We start from the raw sequence: 25,001 nt of genomic DNA on the forward strand, positions 1-25,001 counted from the left end.
ATTACTATACTATTTAATATTATCCTACTTTAATTAATATTTAATGAAAACACAATAAAACTACTACAAAACATCACAAATCACTCTTCCTTGATAAAAAAAATATAAGTTTAAAAGCATAAAAATAACTCTAATTCTTAGAGTTATCAAATACCAATTAGGCCCATATGGCCCAAGAGATGCCAATGCTCCACCTCACGACACGTTTCACACACAAATGTCAATTCCTTTCTCTACGCTTGGGCCCTTCTTAATGAGCTCCCCTCTCCACTCTCTTTCTCTTGCATGTGTAGTGCACACATGCGCCTAGTGAAAGAGTGCATTGCACTCCCTCACGCGACTAGGCTTCAAATGAAAACAATGAAAAGGCCCTTATGTTAATGCCCACTAATCTTCCAAACACTATTATTTTCCCCCAAGTATAACTCATACTCCAATATCCCTGGTAATTCACCAAATTACTAAAATACCCCTAGGCTCATCCCAAGTCGGGTATAAATCCCCAATGTGACTTTTCCGCCAAATTGCTCACTAGGATTGTCTTGTGCACACATCTCAAATATATCCACATAATAATGTGGTCCTACTCACAAAACACATATATTTACAGATATACCCTCAGCGGGTCAAAATTACGAAAATAACTTTTTTGAAAGAAATAGGCCTATAAGCACATTTAATACACTTAACACATGCATAAGTAGTCATATCATAATATAACTTATAAAATTTACATATATAATTATGATTAAATCATACTAACACATAGACATCCAATTATTTCCTCGTGACATACTAATCAAGGCACTAAGCCTTATTAATGAATTTGGGACGTTACATTTGTTGTGGGCGTTCAACATATAAGTTATATTGTATGATACCTTTGTGGAAAAAAAAAAGATGTTAAATTGAGTTCTTTAGCATTGTCAGCTCTTACCAATTTGATGTTTTTTGAAAATTGAGTATTGATCAAATTTATGAACTATGGAATAGTTGTTGGGCTTCAGCTTTTGATTTCAGCATGTATACCCAAGTAAATCTTGTTGCATCATCCACAATGGTGAGAAAATATGTGTATCCTTCAATGCTTAAGATATGAAATGGTCCTCATATGTCTAAATGTATTAAAGCAAAAGGATTAGTAGCAAAATTATTGTTAGAAATAAAAGGTAATCTCTTTTGTTTTGCATAATGACAAATTAAACAAGGAATAGAAGAATTGATAGAATCTGAAGAAAAAAAAAGAAGTAACTTTTTATTGATATTTGAAGTAACTAACATGGATGGGTGGCCAAGGCGTGAGTGTCATTGGTCCACAATATTACAGTTGCTACATGAAACAAGTTGTGAAGTAGTAGAACAAACTTTTGTCAAAATGTAGAGATTGTGAAGCTTCTTAGCAGTCCTAATCGTTATGTGCTGAGTAGGATCTTGTATTAAACATTCATTGGAGTTAAAACAAAAGTGTTAGAAGTATTTTTCAGTAGTTAAGGGATTGACAAAATAAATTGAAAATGTTGAACATAGAGAACATTGTATAAAGATATATGTTCATTGATATGCACGGTTCCAGATTTGTCAATTGGTATTTTGTGACCATTAGGAAAGTTAAGGTGAGTCATAAGAAGTTGATGATCAAAACAAGCAAAGTTATTTGTTGACGCCGTTTTTCGTCAACAGTGAAAGAAGAGCACGTAAACAATAACTAGTAATGGCCAATAAAAATATGATAATACAAAACACGATTTTTTACGTGGTTCAGCAGTTAAATCTGCCTAGTCCACGAGTCTTTTTTATTAAGCTCAAGATGATCTCTGAAAATTCTTCAAGGATGAATTCTTCAGAGTTTTCTCTCAAGATTCAGAAATTCGGTCCTTTACAATGGTGCATGACCTCTCTATTTATAAAGAAGATTGCAGAATACTATCCCACATATTTTGGGTAGTTACTCTTTTTGTGCAAATAAATCAAATGGCTTTAAATGCCTGTAATCCGATATAAAAGAAAACGTCCCCTGAAGACTAGGGGGCGTATAACTAATCAAATAATATCCCATGATTTTAGGGGATTTACAGTAATAAATGTAGACCACGTCTCTTATGGACAACACTTGTAGATGTTCAGGATTGTTATCATATATCTCCAAGGCCTTATTCTCCCAGGTTTCTCATCAACGTTCGAGCTAATGACATCTCCCGAGGTCACATGGCTTTCGAGATCGTTCGCGCGTCAGGTTCGGAACCCCTGATCCGCGGTCATCCCTGAGGGTAGATGCATCTCGGGAGCTCCCCTTCGAGATCGTGTGGATTTCAAGGCTACCATAATCGAAGTCGTCTCAGCTTTGCAGGCTCGATGTCTAGTCTTGAAACATACTTCAGACTTTACGAGTTCATTCGCTGCGAATCTAGCTTTCTAGGTCACATTTATCATGGCTCGAAATCTGGGTATAACATCTTGCCCCCTCAAAAGTATTTGTTCGAATCCTAAGAGAAGGAAACTTTTGAACTACTTTCTTCTGGAACAGTACCGTCACACACTTAAGAATGGACACGCGTCGGTTGGATTTTGCTCATTTATGGTACTTGAGTACCTTGGAAACCTGCCCACGATCATTCGTCTGCCACCTTTTTGGTACCATCATGTCATTGACCCCTGACCGTTGGATTTCATGAGGATTCTGGCCAATGGCCCAGATTAATCCTTTTTATCACTTTTCTCCCTTTATATATTCAAGGTCTTCTCCTTCCTCTTATTTTACACGCATCAGAAACAAAAAAGGGAAGGGACGAAACCAGAGGCCATCCCAGAGAACCTCTTTCTCGTGCATGTTCTCTCAGCCGAAAAAACAAAGGACCTCCGGTTTGTTCGAGTCCGTGAGCTCATATTTGCAGCCTCTCCTTCAGTCAGCAATTTCTCTGCAATCGCCATTATTGTGTAAGTGTCCAATCTTTGTTTTCCCTTATCCCAGTTTTTGTTCATATTGTTCTTGTTATTTCTGTGAATGTACTAGTTTATTTTCTTAGTACAATACATTAGGGAATTTTTGTTCGATAGGCTCTTATGTTTTAAGTTTCCATACTGGGTTTACATCACTGGTTCATACCCAGTTTTGATGTTTGAGCAAGATTTCTGTTTTCTGGGTTTTAAAATTTTAAAAGACGTTTCTTGTACACCAAGATATCGAGTATAAAACCTTGGCTTTGACAAATGCACGATACCCAAGGTTACCTTTTCTGGTTATCCGCCACTCTCATTCCCCTGATTTTTGAGATTCTAAAAAAAAATTGTCTACTCTCCTCCCTTTCTTGTGGAACGCACGTTCTGACTCTTTAAGAAGGGTCTTAGTATCGAGCTTGTTTTGTTCCTAAACTCCGAGCTCGTCCTATCGAGCTCGTATTTTTGCATGCATGGCCCTCACCATTTTTTCTTTCTCGCTAGATGTCACAGAATCTGGAAAGACGGCGGGGGTCGTTGCTGGCAATCCCTTACTCGCCCAAAACCCCGAGCCCGGAATCGTTGTTTGCTCGAAATCAACGTCGAATTCGTGAGTACGAGCTTGCACGTGAGCAGGAGGATATTCGAGCTCATTATCGCCGCCAAATAGACGAGGTCAAAGAGAAGAAGAGGAGAACTCTTCGGGAGGCCCTTTATCCAGAGTCCAACTCAGGGCCTAGGCCGATCCCCCTCGACCCCGCATTAAAGGTCACCGTCGCGTATAGTCCAGAAGAGCTTCAATTTTCATTGATGGGGGAGCCTTCTTCCTCGCAGTCGAGGAAAGAAATCTTCGAGGCCGGGCACTATTGGAGCTCGGTTACCTCGACAAGTCAGGTAACTGACATTCTGGCCCTCCATGGCCTCAGGTTGTCAAGTTCTTTGAAGTGTCGAGCTCCAGCCGCTCACGAACGAAGCTGTTACGCCCCCGGGGATCGTGCCAATAGGCTGAGATACGCGACATGGAGCCAGGAACACATGAAGGCGGGGGCGCTGTTGCCTTTGAAGTCTTTTTTCAAGGACTTCACGGATTTTTTTGGGTTGGTTCCGTTCCAGCTCAACACCAATTCTTATAGGGTCCTGTCTGCCCTGAGGTCGCTATACCATGAGCTGGAGTGGGAAGGGCCTTCACCTCAGGAGATTTTATATCTCTTTTGTCTGAAAAGCAACCCCTCCTGAGCTCGGGGAGGAGATGGCTTTTACTATCTTTCGAGCTATCCCAAAGAGAAAAAGGTCTTTGAAGATCTCCCTAATCATCCACCTGATTTCAAAAAAGCCTTCTTCTAGACAGATGGCCTGTCCCCGTCTCGATACTACTCATTCAGGCGGATTCGTAAGTATTCCAATTTTATTTATCTCTGTGCTCGGGATTTTAGCTGTAAGACCCGTACTTAGTTGAAATCTGTCTTGCTTTCCAGCAAATTTTCAGCGTCCTACTCCTGACGAGGCAATGAAGGGGCATAGAGAGACCCTGCTATAACTCCCTCATGGCAGGAGGTCTCTCTTGTACCTTTTACATGAAGATAAGCTCTGAGATTGCGGACTTTTGGGAGAGGGCCAGTCCACCTTTGACTGGTCCAATAAAAAGTATGAACATTGGGAGCAGGTGCCTTTGCCCACAGGCGTCCTTCCTCCGAGGAGAGAGGTGAGGCCCCCACTTCCAGTTCGCAGAAGGAGTCCGCCATCGGGGAATGAGGCTAATGACGAAGCCTCGAATTCAGACTCGGATGAAGGTAAAGCGATCCTTACCTCGAGAATGTGGTCCCCCACCTTACTAAAGCATAAACCAGATAGGTTAGTTTCATGCCCATATGATAGATACCACTTCTACATATGGAGTTGGGTAGACGATTGTGTTCATAGGTTTGATAGGTTGCTCAGGAAGTATGACACCATGTATACTTCAGACGAGGTGTGGAACGGGATAGCTGTCCAATATGGGACCAACGATTATAGGGACCTTTCGAGGTTGACGTCCACCTATAGGGAAGGTACTCTCCCCGCCTCGTCTGAAGATGGGGGAATTTCATGGTCCCCGAGCTCTAGTTCGGGGGAGAGTTCCAGTTAGGTCTTTTCTTTACTTGGTTTTTTCTTTTTTCTTTTTTAATTTTCCAAGCTCATTATCATTATGCCTAACTTTGATTGGAACTGTGCAGGTGCCATGGATCCCGATCTTGACGCTGTGCTTTTTAGTGATGAGGGAGCTGGAGCTCAGAAGAGTAAACGCCCGAGAGCCTCGCGGAGGTCCGACCGACCATCCAAGGTCCCCAGACGCCTCGAGAAGACCCCAACGGCTCAGGTTACTGCGAGCACAACCGAGGAACCGATTGTCCAGGTTGATGCGTCTGGTTCAACTGCGCCCGTCTCGCTTTCTCCGACCGACACTCAAATAACAGTCAGCCAGCCCCCGAAGAAACCTTCCGTCACCAAGGTTCGACTGCCGACGGCCCGACCTCATATTGAGGAGTTCGTGCTTGACAGCGCCGCTAGGACCCAAGGGGCTGTGCTTAGCTCGGACGTCCTCTCTCGAGTGGGTCAGAGTTTTTCAGGCTTCGGCGCCGACCATTGGGACCTTGTGCACAAGAACTAGGACTGTAATACTCTTTATGATAAGAGTATCGAACTCACTGCCGCGGTAGCCTTCGTAACTCTCCTTTAACTATTTGTGTCTCAGCTCGCGATCTAATTCGTTCTTTGTATTTCAGTCCCTTGTCGTTTCAGCACAGCTTAATTATAAGCTGACCAACGAGGTGCACACGAGTATGTCTCTGGCCCAAGAGTCGAAGGATCTCCAGCTTAAGATGGCTGATGAACTCAAGGACTCGAAGTCCGAACTTGAGAAAGTGAAGACCCGTCTCGCGGAGCTGGAGAAGACAAAAGCCGAGCTTGAACAGGCGAAGACTCGTCTTGCCGAGCTGGAGAAGGCTAACACTAAGCTCGAAGAGGAGAAAGTTGTTACTTTCGACATCATGGAAGGTGAGAAGGCCCGCCTCCTGAACGAGTTCAAAGAGCAGAAGGAGAAGGCGGTCGACCAGGCCATGTACAAAATTTGGGTTGACAATGCCGACCTCGATACCAGCTTCCTGGGTCCTCTCGAGGCCAAGTATGTAGAGCGGTGGAGTGCCCGTCTTGAGGCGAGTGAAGCCGCTCGAGAGGCTGCTCAGAAGGATAGTCATGCTATTCATCCTGGGGGGTCTAGTGTCGTTGACGCCGGCAAAGCCAAGGGAACTGCTCCTTCCTGATTCTTACCTCGGGGCTGCGTCCCTCTATTTTTGTAACTATTTTTATTTATGCCCGTAGGGCTGATACAATTGTTTTTTTTTTGTTTTGTATTGACCTTTATATGCTTTACACTTCTTGTCTCGAAATATTTTGCATATTTTATATGAATGAGCAGTTTATGTTTATTTCTTCATACAAACATAGTTTGGATTTAGACTCGAAACTCGATGCATTCACGCATAGTTTGTTCGAATTATCCTCTTCCGATCTCGTTATTCATCAAGGTCGGATATTACTTTAACCATGAACTCGAAAGTACTTGTATGGTATGTAATGTGAATGGTTTAGTTATATCTTATTGCTTAGTTACTTTTTCTCATCCTCGGTTATCTCCCCGAGGTTATGAGTTCGAAACTATTTTTCTTTAAGATATTCCAGCCTCGATCTCGACTTATTTCGAAGTAGGTTTAAATTCCAACTCGTCGATTAGTTTTAGTTGGTTTGTTCTAGACCTATTAAGTTTGCACATTTGGTTAAATCCAAACGTTATTATCTTTTGATAATTTGGTTGTCCAAACTATCTAAGCTCGCATATCTGGTTACATCCAAATATTTTATGTTTTTTATTTTTTATATCAATGGTATATATACCGATGATGCCCCCTTAATATCCTATGAGTGTGACCATAGGTTATTAAATTAAGAGAGATTTTCAAAAATAAAAAGAGATAACATATTGAATGAAATAGATCTTTATTTGATGGAATTCAAAAGCAAATAAACTAATACATATAGAAAATCATGGTTACAGGCAACACTTTTCCTATACTACTGATAGTAAGGTCTAAGGTGTTCGCCATTCCATGCTCGCGGTACCAGGCTCCCGTCCAATCTCGCAAGCATGTACACTCCGGGCCGAATGACTGACTTTATCTGGTACGGTCCTTCCCAATTCGGCCCGAGCACTCCAGCTGCCGGATCTCGCGTTGCCAAAAATACGCGTCTCAACACCAGATCTCCCATTCCGAACTTTTGATCTCGAACCCTCTTGTTGAAATACCTGGTAGCTCGCTGCTGGTAGGCAGCGTTTCTTAACTGGGCCTTTTCTCATTTTTCTTCAATCAAGTCTAAGGTCTCCTGGAGCTGAGTGTGGTTTGAACTTTGATCATAAATCTGAGTTTGGATCGTTGGGATTTCGACCTCAATGGGCAACATTGCCTCGCAACCGTATGCTAGAGAGAACGGGGTATGTCCCGTTGATGTTCGAGCTGTGGTCCTATATCCCCATAGGACTTGGGGCAATTCTTCGGGCCACCGTCCCTTCGCCTCCTCCAACTTTTTCTTCAGAGAACTTTGGAGAGTTTTGTTCACAACCTTGACCTGGCCATTCGCTTGAGGATGAGCTACTGATGAAAAACTCTTTATTATGCCGTTCTTTTCACAAAAGTTGGTGAACAAGTCGCAATCGAACTGGGTTCCGTTGTCGGATACGATCTTCCTCGGCACCCCATATTGGCACACGATGCTTTTTACTATGAAATCAAGGATCTTTTTTGAAGTTATCGTTGCCAATGGTTCAGCCTCCGTCCACTTCGTGAAGTAATCCACGACGACTACAACATATTTTACTCCGCCTTTGCCAGTCGGGAGAGAGCCTATGAGGTCGATGCCCCATACCACGAAAGGCCATGGGGAAGTCAACATGGTCAGCTCGGATGGTGGAGCGGTGGAGCTCGGGGAATTGCAGCGAATCTCTGGCATTTGTCGCATTTCTTCACGTACTCGAAAGAATCTATTTTAATAGTTGGCCAGAAATATCCTTGGCGTATGATCTTCTTGGACAGGCTATGCCCCCGGGTGTGATCTCCACAGAACCCTTCATGAATTTCTTCAATGATCTTCTTAGCTTCCGGCGGGGTTACGCATCGAAGTAACGGCATGGAATATCCCGTTCGGTATAGCTTTCCGTCCAAAATGGTGTAACGGGGAAGTTGATACATCAACTTTCGAGCCTGGTTCCGGTCTCTTGGAAGGACTCCGTTCTCGAGATATTCAACTATTGGGGTCATCCAGGTAGGTTCTGTTTCGATCATACACACATCTTCCTCCTCTGGATCTTTAATGCTAGGTGCCGATAGGTGTTCTATGGGCACAACGTTCAGTTCTTCATTTTCAGCGGATGTGGCGAGCCGAGCTAAGGCATCTGCATTTGAGTTCCGCTCGCGGGGAACCTGTTCGATTGTATAAAATTCGAAACACTCCAATGCAGATTTTGCCTTTTCCAAATAAGCTGCCATTCTTGTGCCGCGAGCCTGGTATTCTCCCAAGATTTGATTTACCACGAGCTGGGAATCACTGTAGCAATGTACAGCCCTAGCCTTGAGCTCCTTTGCTATACGAAGTCCCGCGAGTAAAGCCTCGTATTCAGCCTCATTATTCGACGCTCTGAAACCAAATCTTAAGGCAGAATGAAATCTACTCCCTGCGGGGGTAACCAAGACGACTCCTGCCCCCGCTCCATTTTCATTTGATGAGCCGTCGACGTAAAGTTTCCATAGCTCGTGGGCCGGGGTTATTGCCTCGTCGTCGGTTATGCCAGTACATTCCACTTTGAAGTCCGCCAACGCTTGTGCCTTAATGGTCGTTCTCGGGTGGTAGGTGATCTCGAACTGTCTGAGCTCAACAGCCCATTTAAGAAGTCGACCTAAAACTTCTGGTTTAGATAAGACTTGCCTAAGTGGTTGATCAGTCAGCACATGGATGGGATGCGCCTGAAAGTAGGGGCGGAGTTTACGAGATGAATGAATTAAACTGAGCGCGAGTTTCTCCATCAATGGGTATCTTGACTCTACCCCCAGTAATCTTTTACTGATGTAGTAAATGGGTCTTTGCATCTTCTCTTCTTCTCGAACGAGCACTACGCTTATTGCATGTTCGGTGGTTGAAAGGTATAGGTACAGTATTTCTCCCGTTTCAGGTTTTGACAGGACGGGTGGTTCCGCAAGGTGCTTTTTGAGCTCCTGAAAGGCCAGCTCGCATTCCTCCGTCCATTCAAATTTCTTACCTCCTCTCAATAAGTTGAAAAATGGAAGACCACGGTCCGTAGATTTCGAGATGAATCTGCTTAGGGCTGCCATCCTGCCAGTCAAACTTTGGACATCTTTATGCCTTCGAGGTGAGGGCATGTCAATCAGGGCCTTGATCTTGTCGGGGTTAGCCTCGATTCCACGAGAGTTCATAATAAAACCTAGAAATTTTCCTGAAGATACCCCAAAAGTGCACTTCTGAGGATTTAGCTTCATGTTATACTTTCGGAGCACGCCGAAGCACTCTTCGAGGTCATCAACATGGTTCTTGTTGAGTTGAGACTTGACAAGCATGTCATCAACATAAACCTCCATGTTGTTCCCTATTTGTTCTGAAAACATCATGTTCACGAGCCGCTGGTATGTGGCCCCAGCATTCTTGAGCCCGAATGGCATGACATTATAGCAGTATAGCCCCTTATCCGTGATGAAGCTCGTATGTTCTTGGTCGGGGGCATGCATGGGAATTTGGTTATATCCAGAATAGGCATCCATGAAGGACATCAGGCCATGCCCCGCCGTGGCATCCACGAGCCGGTCAATCCTTGGCAACGGAAAACAGTCTTTCGGGCAAGCTTTGTTGAGATCTGAGTAGTCGATACAGGTTCGCCATGTCCCATTGGGCTTTGGGACCAACACCGGATTGGCTACCCAGTCGAGGTAAAAGGCATCCCTAATGAAACGGTTTGCCTTTAACCTATCAACCTCCTCCTTTAGTGCTTTCTTTCTATCTTCGTCCAGCTGTCTTCGCTTTTGTTGCTTCGGGGGGAAGCTCTTGTCTATATTCAATGCGTGGCTTGCTATATTCGGACTTATTCCCACCATGTCTGAGTGCGACCACGCGAAGACATCCTGGTTTTTCTTCAAAAAGCAAATTAATTGCTATTTTGTCTCATCTTGGAGGTGTTTTCCGACCTTCACCTTTTTCGAGGGATCGGTTTCCTCGAGCTGAATTTCTTCGAGCTCCTCTAAAGGTTCGAGGTCAACTTTCTCCTCAATCCTTGGATCAATCTCTTCGTTAATCTCTAAGACCGTTCCGTCTTTGTTTTGAATGATGGCGAGTGCTTGTGCGCTCGTCTGTTTCTTTCCTCTCAAGGAGATGCTGTAGCATTCCCTCCCTGCTAATTGATCTCCCTTCAATGTTCCAACTCCGCTAGGGGTTGGGAACTTAAGGGCCAGATGCCATACTGATGAAACTGCCCCAGCCCGACCAGGGCGGGTCTCCCGAGCAGCACATTGTAGGCTGATGGTAAGTCTACTACCACGAACTCCATCATCTTGGTTGCCGAGACTGGGTAGTCTCCCAAGGTCACGGGGAGCTCGATGGATCCCATGCAGGCGGTCCCTTCTCCTGAAAAGCCATATAAAGTAGTTGCACACGCTTTCAGGTCGCGAAGGGAGAGTCCCATCTTTTCGAGGGTTGCTTTATAGAGAATGTTGACTGAGCTCCCATTGTCTATGAGAACTCGGTGGACCCTTTTATTGTCCAGCTGGAGAGTGATGACCAGAGGATCATGGTGAGGAAACTGGACATGGGACGCGTCATCCTCAGTGAAGGTTATTGGTTGTGTTTCAATCCTCTGGCTTTTTGGAGCCCTAGGTTCGGGTTCATAAGGAGACCCATCCCCAGTCTTTAGCTCGTTAACGTATCTCTTTTGGGCATTCCTGCCTACTCTTGCGGGATGAGGCCCTCCCGAGATGGTTATTACATCCTCTCCATCTATCGGCGGGGGCCTATCCTCTTCCCGAGCTCGGGAATTATTGTTTTGTGCCATCGGAGGCGCGACTACTCTCTGGCTCGCGGCCACCTGACTAGTACTCTGGTTTTTGACATATTGCCGGAAGTAACCTCTTGAGATCAATCCTTCGATCTCGTCCTTCAGTTGTCGACATTCATCGGTTGTATGCCCGGTGTCTCTGTGAAATCGGCAATACTTACTGGAGTCCCTCTTGGATTTTTGATTTCTCATCGGGTCCGGACGCCTAAAGGGGACCTGGTTTTCATTAGCCAGGTATATGTTCTCCCGAGACTCATTGAGCTCGGTGTATACTCTATACACGGATAAATATCTCTCCCCTTTCTTTTTCTTTCCTCCCTCGGCTTCGGGGTTACTCCCTTCGTTCTTTTTCCTCTTGGAGGGGTTTTCCGCGACAGGCTTTGGAGCTGTTGGGTCCGCCGAGGTTGAGGCAGAGTTGACGTTTATCATTGTAGTTTCGGGCTGGGAAGTCACATTAAGTGTCGACCTCGCTTCCTCTACATTGACAAACCTCTGCGCTCGTCTGTTAAACTCGGTTATGGACCTCACTGGTTTTCTTTGCATGTCATCCCAAAGGGCACTCCCTGGCATTATGCCGGCTTGGACAGCCATTAGGTGCCCACTGTCATCCACGTTCCGAGCTCGGGCGACTTCCAGATTAAACCTTGTTAAGTAACTTTTTAGTGTTTCGCCCGGCAGTTGTCGAACATTAGTTAAGGTTGATGCCTCTGGTCTGACCCCCATCATTGCTCTGAACTGCTTCTTAAAGTCTTTAGACAACTGCTCCCAAGAATTTATTGAGTGTCTCTTATATTTTTCGAACCAGCTTTTGGCAGGTCCTGTCAATGATGCTGGAAACAACATGCATCTGAGCTCGTAACCCACGTTACTGGCTCTCATTATGGTGTTGAACGTGCTCAGATGACTATACGGGTCGGTCTTTCCTTCAAACGTTGGGACGTGAGGGATCCGAAACCCTTGAGGAAATGGAGTATTGGAAATATGGGGAGCAAACGGTTCGAGCTCCTCGTCAGAGTCTTCATATCGATTATTCTCTTGCTCGTTTTTCAAAAGCCTAAAAGCCATTTCAAGCTGGTCGATTCTTTCTTGTACTGGGTCCGCAAGAGGCACTGTCTGGAATCGGTTGTCATCGATCATAATCCCAGGCTCGCGTCTCCGCAAAGGATCTCTACGCCTATTCAAGCGATCCCTCAGGTCCGGATTTATTGGGTCACCATTACCCCGACTTTGATTTAGGTGCTCTCGCAGGTCGGGACGATTTCTGCGGTTTTCAGTATTCTTACGACCTCGGTCATGCTTGCTGATCGACCTAGTATCTACAGATTCATCACTGGTAAAACTCGTCGCCTGGTTATTTCGTGATGGATTCTTTCCATGTCGCCTCGTCTCCGCCGTGCGAGACCGAGATGTTTGACTTTTTTCAGATGGGGCGCCTCTCCGCTCCTGGAAAGCCTCCCCGTTTCCTTGTCTTCCTCCCGCACGCCTTTCGCCCTGGTCTCGAATGGATTGAGCATTCCTGCGTGGGGGCGAAGGATATCTTATAGATGATGGAGGAAACCGTATAGGCGACGGTGGCTGCCATCCATGTCGCGGCCTAGACGGTCCAGAATTTGCCCGAGATGGGTCGGTCGCATTTGGTGCGCTCTCAGGTATCTGAGTCCGAGCCTCTGCAAGGGTTTGGTTGTTCTCAGTTCCTGTAGGTACTTCCACAGGTGGGTTAGCCGGGGCCCGAGCCCGAGTACTCCTCTGAGGCCTAGGTGGAGCGGATGGCTCTGCTGGTGCCGGAGGTTGAGCCGGCCTCCTTGTGGCAGCATCTTTTCGTGGACGCCCACGGGGTCTACGGGGAGGAACGTGTACGTCCCTTGGAGGAGGGACTTGGTTTTCGCGCGGAGGCGGGGGCTGAGCCACCTGCGCCTCTGCGGCTATCCTTGCCAACTCCTCATTCCGTTTGTTGGCCTTTGCCAACTGCTGCTTCAATTACCGGTTTTCAAGTTCCCCAATGGGAACATACTGCTTAGGATTGTAATACATATCCTCATCCCTTGGTGGAGCAGGTGGTCCCCGGGAATCGGAAGATCCACTTCTTTCTTCAACATCCGGGTTTTCCATTGGCTGTTTCCCAGGACGTCTTGGATAATTCTCTTCAGGTGTGTTCTGATTATTAGAGGCCATGACTTTTTCAGGAATGAATGCTTAAGGCTCTCAATGAAAGCACCAAACTGTTGACCCCGTTTTTCGTCAACAGTGAAAGAAGAGCATGTAAACAATAACTAGTAATGGCCAATAAAAATATGATAATACAAAACAAGATTTTTTACGTGGTTCAGCAGTTAAATCTGCCTAGTCCACGAGTCTTTTTTATTAAGCTCAAGATGATCTCTGAAAATTCTTCAAGGATGAATTCTTCAGAGTTTTCTCTCAAGATTCAGAAATTCGGTCCTTTACAATGGTGCATGACCTCTCTATTTATAAAGAAGATTGCAGAATACTATCCCACATATTTTGGGTAGTTACTCTTTTTGTGCAAATAAATCAAATGGCTTTAAATGCCTGTAATCTGATATAAAAGGAAACGTCCCCTGAAGACCAGGGGGCGTATAACTAATAAAATAATATCCCATGATTTTAGGGGATTTACAGTAATAAATATAGACCACGTCTCTTATGGACAACACTTGTAGATGTTCAGGATTGTTATCATATATCTCCAAGGCCTTATTCTCCCAGGTCTCTCATCAACGTTCGAGCTAATGACATCTCCCGAGGTCACATGGATTTCGAGATCGCTCACGCGTCAGGCTCGGAACCCCTGATCCGAGGTCATCCCTGAGGGTAGATGCATCTCGGGAGCTCCCCTTCGAGATCGTGTGGATTTCGAGGCTACCATATTCGAAGTCGTCTCAACTTTGCAGGCTCGATGTCTAGTCTTGAAACATACTTCAGACTTTACGAGTTCATTCGCTGCGAATCCAGCTTTCTAGGTCACATTTATCATGGCTCGAAATCTGGGTATAACATTATTTATATCAAAACAAATGTGGTGAGTAGCACCACTATCAAGAATCCAAAATCAGTAAGAAAAGAGCTTTTGTTACCAGAAAAATTATTCAAGGCGGAGTTATTCTCGGATATGGCAGTGTTGTCCGAGTGGCTTTGTTGTAGTTGTTGACTGGGAATAGAAATAAGTTGTTGGCAATGTTGTGGGGTGAGATTGGCCGAGCTTGTTGAAGGACCCGAGACTTGGAAGGTCTTTGATGAGTTCCCATTTGTATAGTCAAGTTGCTTATTGTGATCATAGACATTGGATTGATTGGTTGTGTTTCTGGGAGTACCATATCCAGGTGGGAAACCATGTAAGAAGTAGCATTTGTCTTTCAAATGCCCTGGTTTTTGGTAGTGGGTGCAAGTGGGTCGAATCTTTTGTTCCTTGCATTTTGGTTATTTGGGTTGGTAGAAGATGGGGGGTTTGGTTTAGGATGTTGAGAAGGATATGTGGATTGCGCTATAGCAATGAGATTGGTATGGGTTGGACCTAATTTTCTTTGTCTTTCTTCTTGAATAACCATAGAAAAGACTTTGGCAAGGTTTGGGAAAAGGTCTATCAAGATTTGGGCTTGGACAACATGAAAAGATTCATTTAACCCTATCAAAAATTGAAGAACTTGATCTTGATTGTGATGATCAAAATTATTAGCAGAGGCAGCACAAGTACAAGGTATACGAGGTCTAAGTTCATGAATCTCATCCCATATGGATTTCAATTTCGTAAAGTAAGTACTTATAGAGTCATCACCTTGATGAAGGCTGATGAGAGAGATACGTAGCTCAAAGATTCTTAGCCCGTTTCCTTGATCGAATATGTTGTTCAACTCAATTTACATGGCTGAAGCAGTCTCAAGATACATTATGCTTGTCTTGGTTTCAGGGGAAACAAAGTGGAGGAGCCAAGACATCACTATTTCATTGCATCTTCGCCAAGAGTTGTAGTTTGGATCTGTTGTAGAAGGAGGGGGAAGATCGCCATTGAGAAAAGATGCTTTGTTCTTAGCCTCGATGGAAAGACGAAAGTCACGCCTCTAAGATGGAAAATTCTTCTCGGTTAGAGGTGGGGAGGCAAGAATGCGACTTGGGTGGTGATTAGTGGTGAAAAATGCATATTTATTAATTTTAATGGTCAAAATAAATTAAGCTTAATTAATATTTTCATGGAATTAATATCATTTATTTTATAAATGAAAATATTTGATTATGATATAATTTATTGTTATTTTGTAGGAATTAAAGTTGCATTTTGGTATAAAGAAAAAAAAGAAGAAATAAAGAGTTAAATATGAAAATCAATTGAAAAATGGCATTCTTGGAGTCCAAGAGCAAGGCCCAAATGACCCCAAGCCCAATCCACCTTTTCTCTCCTCTCACCTGTGGCGCCACTTGGCGCGCCCCTTGTCTACCACGCGTCCCAGCCACCCAGCAGCCCCAAAGGCCCAGCCCGAGTTCAGCCTTCCCCAGCAACCTCGAAGGTCCAACCTGCGAGCCTCCAGCCCAACCCGCGCTTGATCCGGTTCGTGTGGCCCTTTCCTTCAGCCAGCCTGGACAGGTGGCGCGTTCTGATTGGCTGCACTTGGTCAACACTTCCAGCTGCCACCAGACCACGTTGTGTGCTCTTTGGGCCTTGGACCTCCCATTTTGAGCTTTAAAGCTCACATTTTGTGGTGTTTTAGAACAATGACAAAATGACTATTCACCAAAATAACTAGGTTAATATTAATAATAAGATTTGATTTTTCAAAATCATATTTTATTATTAATATTTCAGATTTATTTTGTAAACCCCATTTGTTATTTAATTTCTTTTTAGTCATTTTCACCCTCTATAAATAGGGACTCTTCTTTCACATTTGATATGTAATTTTTAGGTAGCAAAACTCTACCAAATTTTAGTCTCATTTCTCATATTGTCTCTCTAGAATTTCATGAAAATGTCTAGCATAAGAGACTAACATTCTTAGGAAGGTTAGGATGATCCTATATGCACTATGACTTTGTTTGGTATTTTGATTCACCATGTGCTTAAAGTTTATATATTTGAGTGATTTATTTTCTTTCATCTTTATTTCTTCATCTTGTTATCTTTATTTATGTTTACTAATAGTATATAGATTTTGTCAAGTACTTTCTATGTATTATCAAATTAGTGAAAATAATATAGAAAATATCTTTATCATTTTCTCCATCTCATTCATATATATTTGCTTTTGCTAAATCTATATAGAATTAGTCATGCTCTTTCTATGTATTTTATAAATAGTAAAAGTAATATTTGTGTTCGGTTTTATGTCCAATTTTTTATTGCATTATTGCCAATGGTATAATGTCATTTTTAGATTTCTCATAAGATTTATCTCATCCTTCCATAGTATATAATAATAATCACTTGAATACATTTTTGTGAAATATATTTGTGCTTCAATGTTAAATCTTCCAAATGAATAGTTGGGATGTGAACTATTTATTTGTGTAATTTTTGTGAATCGAAGATCCAAATAAATAATTATGCATATTGGTGACTCTTGATCCTTCCTACTTGTTACCTATTGTTACATCACACTTTAGTCTATCTTTATTTCTAATTTTTAAATCTAAAAAACAACAAAAATATCACTTGTTATATTTTCCTCATATTATTTATCTCTTAACTTTATTTATTGATTAACTTTATTTCTTTGCCTCCTTGTGGAGTCGACCGCCCGATCTATACTACAACCACCGCTTAGTGGATGCACGTTTTGGGCGTTAAACGGGTAGTCACCATTGCCAATAAAGTAAGGGCTTTGCACATCTTCATGTTGGGGACAAGTGGGAGATGTGAAAGCAAAGTAGCGATTTGAGGTAGCCACATTTGGACCTTCGCCAGATTCATAAAAAAAAAAAAAGGATTGCCAGAATCTGGTTGTTGAAGACTTGAGTTTGGATTTGCAGAAGAATCAGGCGACAACACCAGACCAGTAGGCAGCGGCGCTGGAGAAGCTTCAGGAATGGTGGTGCGATTTCTGGTCTAAACGATCTTTAATGGAGCTTTAGGAATGGTGGGGCCATTAGGGGGTTTTCTTTGATACCATATTAGAAGGAAAAGACCTTTTTATTAATGTGTGTTTTGTATCCCTTAGGCCTTACAACTTAAAGAATGTAGCTATATATAGCTAAGAGTTTTTGTAAAGGAGAGAGTGATACAAGAACCATAACAAAATAACAAAGTAGCTAATCTAATCTAACAAACTAATTAAATGAATAACAACTTATTGGTTCTAATACTATATTATGAGCCAAAATATTAGTTTCTCTAAAGACATGGTACAAAGAAACATTAGGGAAATTATATGAAGAACTCCTAATGATCGAAATCAAATCCCCAAGTGGTGAATAGTCCATAGCTGAATTTAAGACCTTACTGACCAGAAGTTTTGAATCTCTTTCGACAATGGCAATGGGCAAGGATCTACATACAAAGGATCAAGGCAAACATAATCCAACTTGGAAGCAAAACCAGCAACAACATTACCAAAATGATCTCTGACGACTGCTCCTAAGCCCGCCATATTGCATGTTTTAGTAGTAGCAGCATCAGTGTTTAACTTGAAGGATCCCATTGGTGAACGCAAAGTTTGAAACCTGGCAGTTTGGAGAGTTGGCGCAATCCTTGTTGCAAATTTCAACTTGATATTCTTCAAGAATAGACAAAGCACCTTCAATGACTTCTTGATCAGATTTAGTGATATTCCTGAAAAATGAAAGAGTTTTCTAGCATCCCAAATGGACCAAAGCAGCATCAAGAAACGCTGAAAATCATCCTGTGAAAAGGTAAGATGAGTAGTAAAAATCGAATCCTGAATATCAAGAGCCAAATTAGTCCGAATAAAATTACCAAACTTAGTACGCTCCCAAATTTTTAAAGCTCTGTAACACCTTGTTAAAGCAGAGTTACGGTTTCCTCCTCTTAAAAAGATTAATAGAAGTAGGCAAAATATGTTTAGACAAAGGCCAAGTGAAATGTTTAACTTTAGGAGGGATATTAATGGACCAAAATTTGGTCCACAACTTATTAAAAATTTAGGAATATTGAACTGGACCGCCAATAATTGGACAACAACAATTTGATTTTTTTTTTTATATATCTTACCCATTATTCATCCCTAGATTTTAATAACATATATTTACTTTTTTTAAAAGGGGACATATATTATTATTCACTTTCTAAATGCCCCATATATATATGTCATGTAAAATTCTTAACTATTGGTATTATTTTTGTCTATATTATTAGGGATATTTTTGTTTTAACAAATTTCGACATTTTAAATTATTTATTATATTTCAAAAATTAGTGAAATGTCTTTTATAACTATTATTTGGACTATCATAAAAAAAAAAATTAATTATAATTTCTGGTGATGTGCCGAAGAATAGAAACATCACTTCCAATAGGGTCAAAAATAACTCTTACAAAGAAGCTCCCTGTAGAAAGAAAAAATGAAACTATAAAATTAGGAAGGCTGATCCTTCAAAAGACTAAATTAAATAATAATTAACAAACCAATAATATATAATTTTTTTCCTCAATAAAATAATAATATATAATTTATATGAACATTATATTAATATCATTATACGCTGCATTTGCATTGTTAAGTTATAATAATTTAATTTTCCATGCAAAATCTAATATAGCAAATTTCATACACAAATTATGGTCCCCTCTCTAATTTTTTTTTTTTTTTTTACAAAAATAAAATCAATCGGCTTCCTGCAAGCCACCCAAGACAACTGAACCGACGAACAAGCCAGCGGCACCAACCCCAAGCGAACCGGCGAGCACTGCCTGGAGCGCTATTAATCCGGCGGAGTCATCGGGAATCAAAACGATCGTCACTATCGCTGCCACCAGAATCGGCAGCGCCGCCGATGCCAAAGCCGAAGGCGACGAGCTCGCCACCTTTTCCAACAAGCTGAGCAGTCCTAGCTCCTCCGCCTTGGAGAAAACCCCCAATTTCTCAATGGAAGACAGCGTCAAACCAAGATCTTCCGCCTTCGAAAGCAGCCCAGCCTTCTCCACGTTGCTCAGAACCTTCCTCTTCTCCAGCTTCTTGAACACATCTACGTCCACCTGCTCCGATCCTTCGTAGAAGATTCCCGCTCCAAACCACTGCTTCTTCCAGCCATTGTCGTACTTGTTCACCTAAGAAAAACACACAAAACATTATTTTTCTTGTATTTTCTCAGCTACCAAACAGAATCGTAGTAATCTCGTGTCCTGTACTTATACTTACCTTCTGTTTGGGTGCCATAGCCACGATTGTAGATGTTCTTGGCGAATAGCTCCCATAGCCATAACCATGACGAGGTTTAGAGGACGGGAATAAGTTTTTCTTGGCGTGATGATCGAGATTTTGGAGAAGATAAGCAGAAGAGGAGCTTGCGTTGATGGCCATGGCAGAAGAGTTCTGGGTCTGGGTATTCTTTCACTGCCACGTGGAATGGTACGAAATCATGAGAGTTATGTCTTTTTGGGGGTGAACTGGAATCTAATCTGGGGCTCAAATTGCGTTCACCAATCACATTACAGATAGGTTTATCTATCTATCGTTCTTCCAATTAAACGAAAAGGGATGAACTCAAGTTAAGCCCAATATATTAGGCCCAAACTCACGCTATTCTATAAGGAAAAGTTGACAAATTAGTACTTTGTTTGCTGGAGTGGTAAATTAAAATTAGAAACTAGATATATTTATTAAATTTTATTCATTATTGGAAATTAATTTTAATTGTTCGTTGAAATGTCTAAAAAAGAATTCTAAGCTTATAACAACTCATGTTAGACTCAAATAGTACTAGTTTTGAAATGTCTTCTAAGTATTTGTAAAAATAATTTATAGAAATTAAGGTTGTTGTTGCAAAACTAAAACTTTTATGCTGTTATATATATGTGTGACAACTTTATTTATAGGATTGTATTCAATATATGAAAAATTATTCTTTAAAATGTAAATATCAAGACATAAAATCTAAATCACAATTCTTTAAAATTTAAACTACAAAACTTAAAATATAAACCATAATTATTTAACATATAAACCCTAAGACATAAAATATAAACCAGGACCCTTTAAAAATTTAACATCAACACTTAAAATCTAAACCACAACTCTTCAAAATGTAAACAATAAAGTTTAAAATTTAAATCAGTACTCTTTAAAATTTAAATTGCAAGACTTAAAATTTAAACTACGTCTCTTTAAAATTTAAACCACAAGACTTAAAATTTAAACCACGTCTCTTTAAAATTTAAACCATAAGACTTAAAATATAAACCACGACTTTTTAAATTTAAACCATAAGTCTTAAAATTTAAATCATAAGAATTAAAATTTTAAGCTTAAGTAACCATTTGGTACCTTGTGTTTTTGCAAAGTATCATTTTGGTATCATGTGTTTACAATAATACTCATTTGGTACCCAATATTTTGAAATTATACATATTTGGTTCCTTGTATTATAAAATTGTACATATTTGATACCATAAACTCAAATTTAATTAATAAAATTTTACAAATTTAATCAAAACACTCTCAATTATATGAGTTCCAAATTTATATTTAAATACTTAATTACATATAACTGATAACAGTTTGGTCATATTGAAAAAAATTTATCTATCAAATCCAAGTCAATGGTACCAAATATGTATGATTTTAAAATACATGTTACTTTATGAGCATTATTGAAAATAGGGATATAAAAACAATACTTTGCAAAAATACATGGTACCAAATGAGGAATTTCCCAAATTTAAACCACGACTTTTCTAAATTTAAACCACAATGCTTAAAAGTTAAATCATTGGGCTTAAAATTTAAACCACAACCAAATAAAATATAAATCATAATCATTTAAATTCTAAACAACGAGTCTTTAAAATTTAAACCACTAGTCTTTAAAATTTAAACCACAAGACTTAAATTTTAAATCATGACTCTTTAAAATTTAAATCACGTCTCTTTAAAAATTTAAACCACAAGACTTAAAATTTAAACCACGAATTTTTAAAATTTAAACTATAAGGCTTAAAACTTAAATAACGACTCTTTAAAATTTAAATTACAATGCTTAAAATTTAAACTACTAGGCTTAAAATCTAAACCACGACCATATAAAATATAAACCATAATCCTTTAAAATCTAAACCACGACCATTAATCTTTAAAATTTAAACCACAATTCTTTAATATTTAAACCACAAGGTTTCGAATTTAAACCAAGACTTTTTAAAATTTAAACCACAAGACTTAAATGTTAAGTCACTAGGCTAAAAATCTAAACCATGAGCATATAAAATATAAATCATGATCATTTAAAATCTAAACTACGACTCTTTAAAATTTAAACCACTAGTCTTTAAAATTTAAACCACAAGACTTAAAATTTAAATCACAATTCTTTAAAATTTAAACTGCATGTCTTAAAATTTAAACCATGACTCCTTAAAATTTAAACCACAAGGCTTATAATTTAAACCACGAGTCTTTAAAATTTAAACCACAATGCTTAAAAGTTAAATCACTAAGCTTAAAATCTAAATCACGACCATATAAAATATAAATAATGATCCTTTAAAATCTAAACGAGTACTCGTTAAAATTTAAAACAATAGTATTTAAAATTCAAACTACAAGACTTAAAATTTAAACCGCGACTATTTAAAATATAAACCAAAATACTTAAAATTTAAACCACGACTCTTTAAAATTTAAAACACAAGACTTAAAAAGTTAAACCCCTAGTCTTAAAATCTAAACCACAACCATATAAAATATAAATCATGATCCTTTAAAATCTAAACCACAATGCTTAAAATTTAAACTACTAGGCCTAAAGTCTAAACCGTGTCCCTTTTAAATGTAAATCTGAAAGCTTAAGGTCTAAACCATGTCCCTTTTAAATGTAAATCTGAAGGTTTAAAACCTAAACCATAATAAGACTTAAAATTTAAATCACAGACTCTTTAAAATTTAAACCACAATACTTAAAATTTAAACCATGACTTTTTAATATTTAAACCATAAGGCTTAAAAGTCAAACTACTAGGCTTAAAATATAAACCACAACCATATAAAATATAAACCATGATCCTTTAAAATCTAAACCACTGTTTACCGAGTTTTTCGGAAACTAGAATTATAAAAGATTAGAGAGCTTAAAAGAAAGGAGTTAAGAGATGTAAACAAAGTTTTTACATGGTTGGGGCGTTAATGAGCCTTAGTCCACGAGTCAGTTGCATTAGAGCTTAGAGAGCTTTTGACAATAGAGTTTGAGCAGAGTAATTGCTTACAAGAAAAAACTAGGATCCCCTCATCAATGCACCACTATTCATATTTATAGGCAAGCGAGTGCACTGGGTTTGGGCAGGGCTAGTTTGGGCCCAATAAGCATGTAAATATCATTTGCTTCTCTAATGGAAGCCCAATATAAAGGATTGAAGTATAAAACATGCATTAACCAAGGCCCATTAGGCCAGCCCAAACAAGATCTTATTATAAGATACGCGACAAACTGGTGTTTTCAGTCTGGGTGTTATGGGCTACGAGGAAGATTTGGGGGACAAGATCGGTCAGTGTAGTGTTGGCTCAGTTCTGAGCCAACGACGTACAATCCCGAGGTAACCTCCTCTGCAGGTTACTTATGGGGACAACGTTTCATGCTTCTTGGGATGATGTCAATATCGAGGGTACTTTATCATGCTAAACTCGACCAACTGATCCAGGTCCGTTTACCAATGTCCCCCTCCGTTTACCAGGGTCCCGGTCCATTTACCAGGACCCGGGTTTATCCACAGCGATCCCGACCTACTCTCGGATTTGGGAGCCACGACCTCTTTTACCGCATCTCAGGAGACATCCCGGTACGCGGTACTCGGATTATACAACCTGCCCCGGCGATGGTCCTAGCTTGTACTCTCGGATGCCCCTTGGGCCTTGCCAAGACTAGTGCTGCCAATATTCATTTTCTCTTCGTCTACTGGGCCCGATCTGGGCTTTAACTCCCTAGAAGGCGGCCCATGGACTTAGAGTGTGGATCCGTACATTTTGGAAGAAATGGGGATAACAATTACCCCCCCAAGCCTTCATCTGGGCTTGCGCGGTGGAGGCTTGTCTCCCTCCCGGACCATCTCAGCACTTCCCGGTTCATTTCCGAGGCGACGGGTCCGTGGATGGGGGGCATTGCTTGTTGAACGATCATGGAGTGAAAGCCTGTTCCGATGTCATAGATCGAATCCAAAAAGCTCAGTCCGTTTATGTAACGACCCAAAATCACTAATAAGGCTTAAGGGCCTTGATTAGTGTGCCGGGAGGGCATACTCGGTTTATGTGTGAATTTATTAAGTTTAATGCGTGATTATATAAAAAGCATGCTTGTATGGTTATATGAATGTAAATGTGATTATATGTTATATTTTTGAGAACCACATTATTATGTGAGTAAATCTGTAGCATGCGACTTGAGGCGATCCTAGGGAGCTAGTTAGCGGGAAAGTCACAACGGGGCTTAATACTTGACTTGGGGCAAGTCAAGGGGTATCTCAGGTATTGGATGGTTATTTAGGTTATCGAGTTATGGAAATAAATAATTGGAGATATATTCGAGGTTAGGAAGCTTAGGTGGGAATACTGGGGAATTTTACCATTTTGCCCTCGGGGACGTTTCTGGCACCCCGAGCCTCAAGATTGACTTAATTGCTTAAGGATAGATGGATAAAACTTAGGAAACAGTGGAAACATCAAGAACCGATCCTCCTCTCTCTCTCCCTCCTTCTTTCTCAAGGAAAACCACTAGAACCTAAGGAATTCAACTGGGAATTTAATGGATTGAGCTGGAGTTTTGGAGGATTAATCTAGTGTTCAGCTAAGGGGTTCAACCAAGATTAAGGTAAGTCAAAAGCTTTGTGCATGGTGATTAATTCTGTGTTTATGGCTGGTTTTGGGGTGTTTATGGATTTTGATATTGAAGGGTTGAATTGAAGCTAAAACTTGGAAGTTGGCTCAGGAATCCCTTAGAGAGTTGGTTCAACAGAGAAGGTAAGCTCCAATTCATGATTTAGTGTTTGAATTCTGAGTTTTTATGACTGGTTTTAGTGTTCTTGAGTGTGTAAGTTTCAGAGATTGAAAATGTGTATTGATGAGTTTTTAAATTAGGTTTCTGCTGGCTTGTGCTTCTGAAATCATGCAGGGATATTTGTGAAAATTGTGGTATGTTATTGGGGTGGTTTTGAATTGTTTTGAGTGAGGTTTGAGAGTTAAAAATGGAGATTTTCTTGGGTTCGAAGGGGACGGACCGCAACATAGTTCTTGGTGAGCCGCGGCCCTCTGAAGCTGAAGTGTGTTGAGGAAGGAGGGCGGGCCGCAACATGGGGCCTGTAGGGCCGCGACCCGTGTTTGGTTCTAAGCCTAGATGGGCTCTGTTTGGGGGCTATGCCGCGGCATGGGAGGCTTGAGCATCGACCCTTAAGGGAATTTGGGTTTTTGGGATTTTAAGCATGGAAATTTAACCTAGGGTGCTCAGGATCGAATCTACTACCGTGTTTGGTGGAATTTGATGTTCCGGAGACTAGAATCTTATCTAGAAACCCTTTTACAATCATTAATGGTATCCCTTATCTTTGTTGTGACTAGGTATAAGCTAGGTGCTCGGGAAACAGATCGTGCTCAAGAGGCATCTCGCGTAACCAGTACACTTGGAAACTAAAGGTAAGAAAATTGCACCCAATTGTGGATTTATTATGGGACTAAGGGTTCCCTATTTTGTATGCTTTGTGACAGATGGTATTATGCCATGTAAATAGTAAACAAATGGCCTAAGAGCACTGAAGTTTACA

At 40.8% G+C, this 25,001-nt stretch overlaps 1 protein-coding gene across 1 annotated transcript; it reads right to left on the reverse strand.

Annotated features, from left to right (window-relative positions):
• Positions 1-18,750: 18,750 nt before the first annotated feature.
• On the reverse strand, positions 18,751-19,753 carry LOC133830468 (uncharacterized). Its single transcript, XM_062260445.1, has 2 exons — positions 19,402-19,753; positions 18,751-19,310 (listed from the first exon to the last, which is right to left on the reverse strand). Exons 1-2 carry the CDS (start codon positions 19,561-19,563, stop codon positions 18,867-18,869), a joined length of 606 nt encoding a protein of 201 aa, XP_062116429.1. The 5' UTR covers positions 19,564-19,753; the 3' UTR covers positions 18,751-18,866.
• Between the last annotated feature and the right edge of the window lie 5,248 nt (positions 19,754-25,001).

Source organism: Humulus lupulus, chromosome 4 (genome assembly GCF_963169125.1).
Source record: "Humulus lupulus chromosome 4, drHumLupu1.1, whole genome shotgun sequence".
Lineage (NCBI taxonomy): Eukaryota > Viridiplantae > Streptophyta > Magnoliopsida > Rosales > Cannabaceae > Humulus > Humulus lupulus.

Bases quoted from the DNA above. Each gene is read 5' to 3' on its own strand.
- LOC133830468 (XM_062260445.1), bottom strand. From the start codon at position 19,563: ATGGCCATCAACGCAAGCTCCTCTTCTGCTTATCTTCTCCAAAATCTC. The intron at 19,311-19,401 runs GTAAGTATAAGT...TGTTTTTCTTAG, and splicing joins CTATGGCACCCAAACAGAAG to GTGAACAAGTACGACAATGG.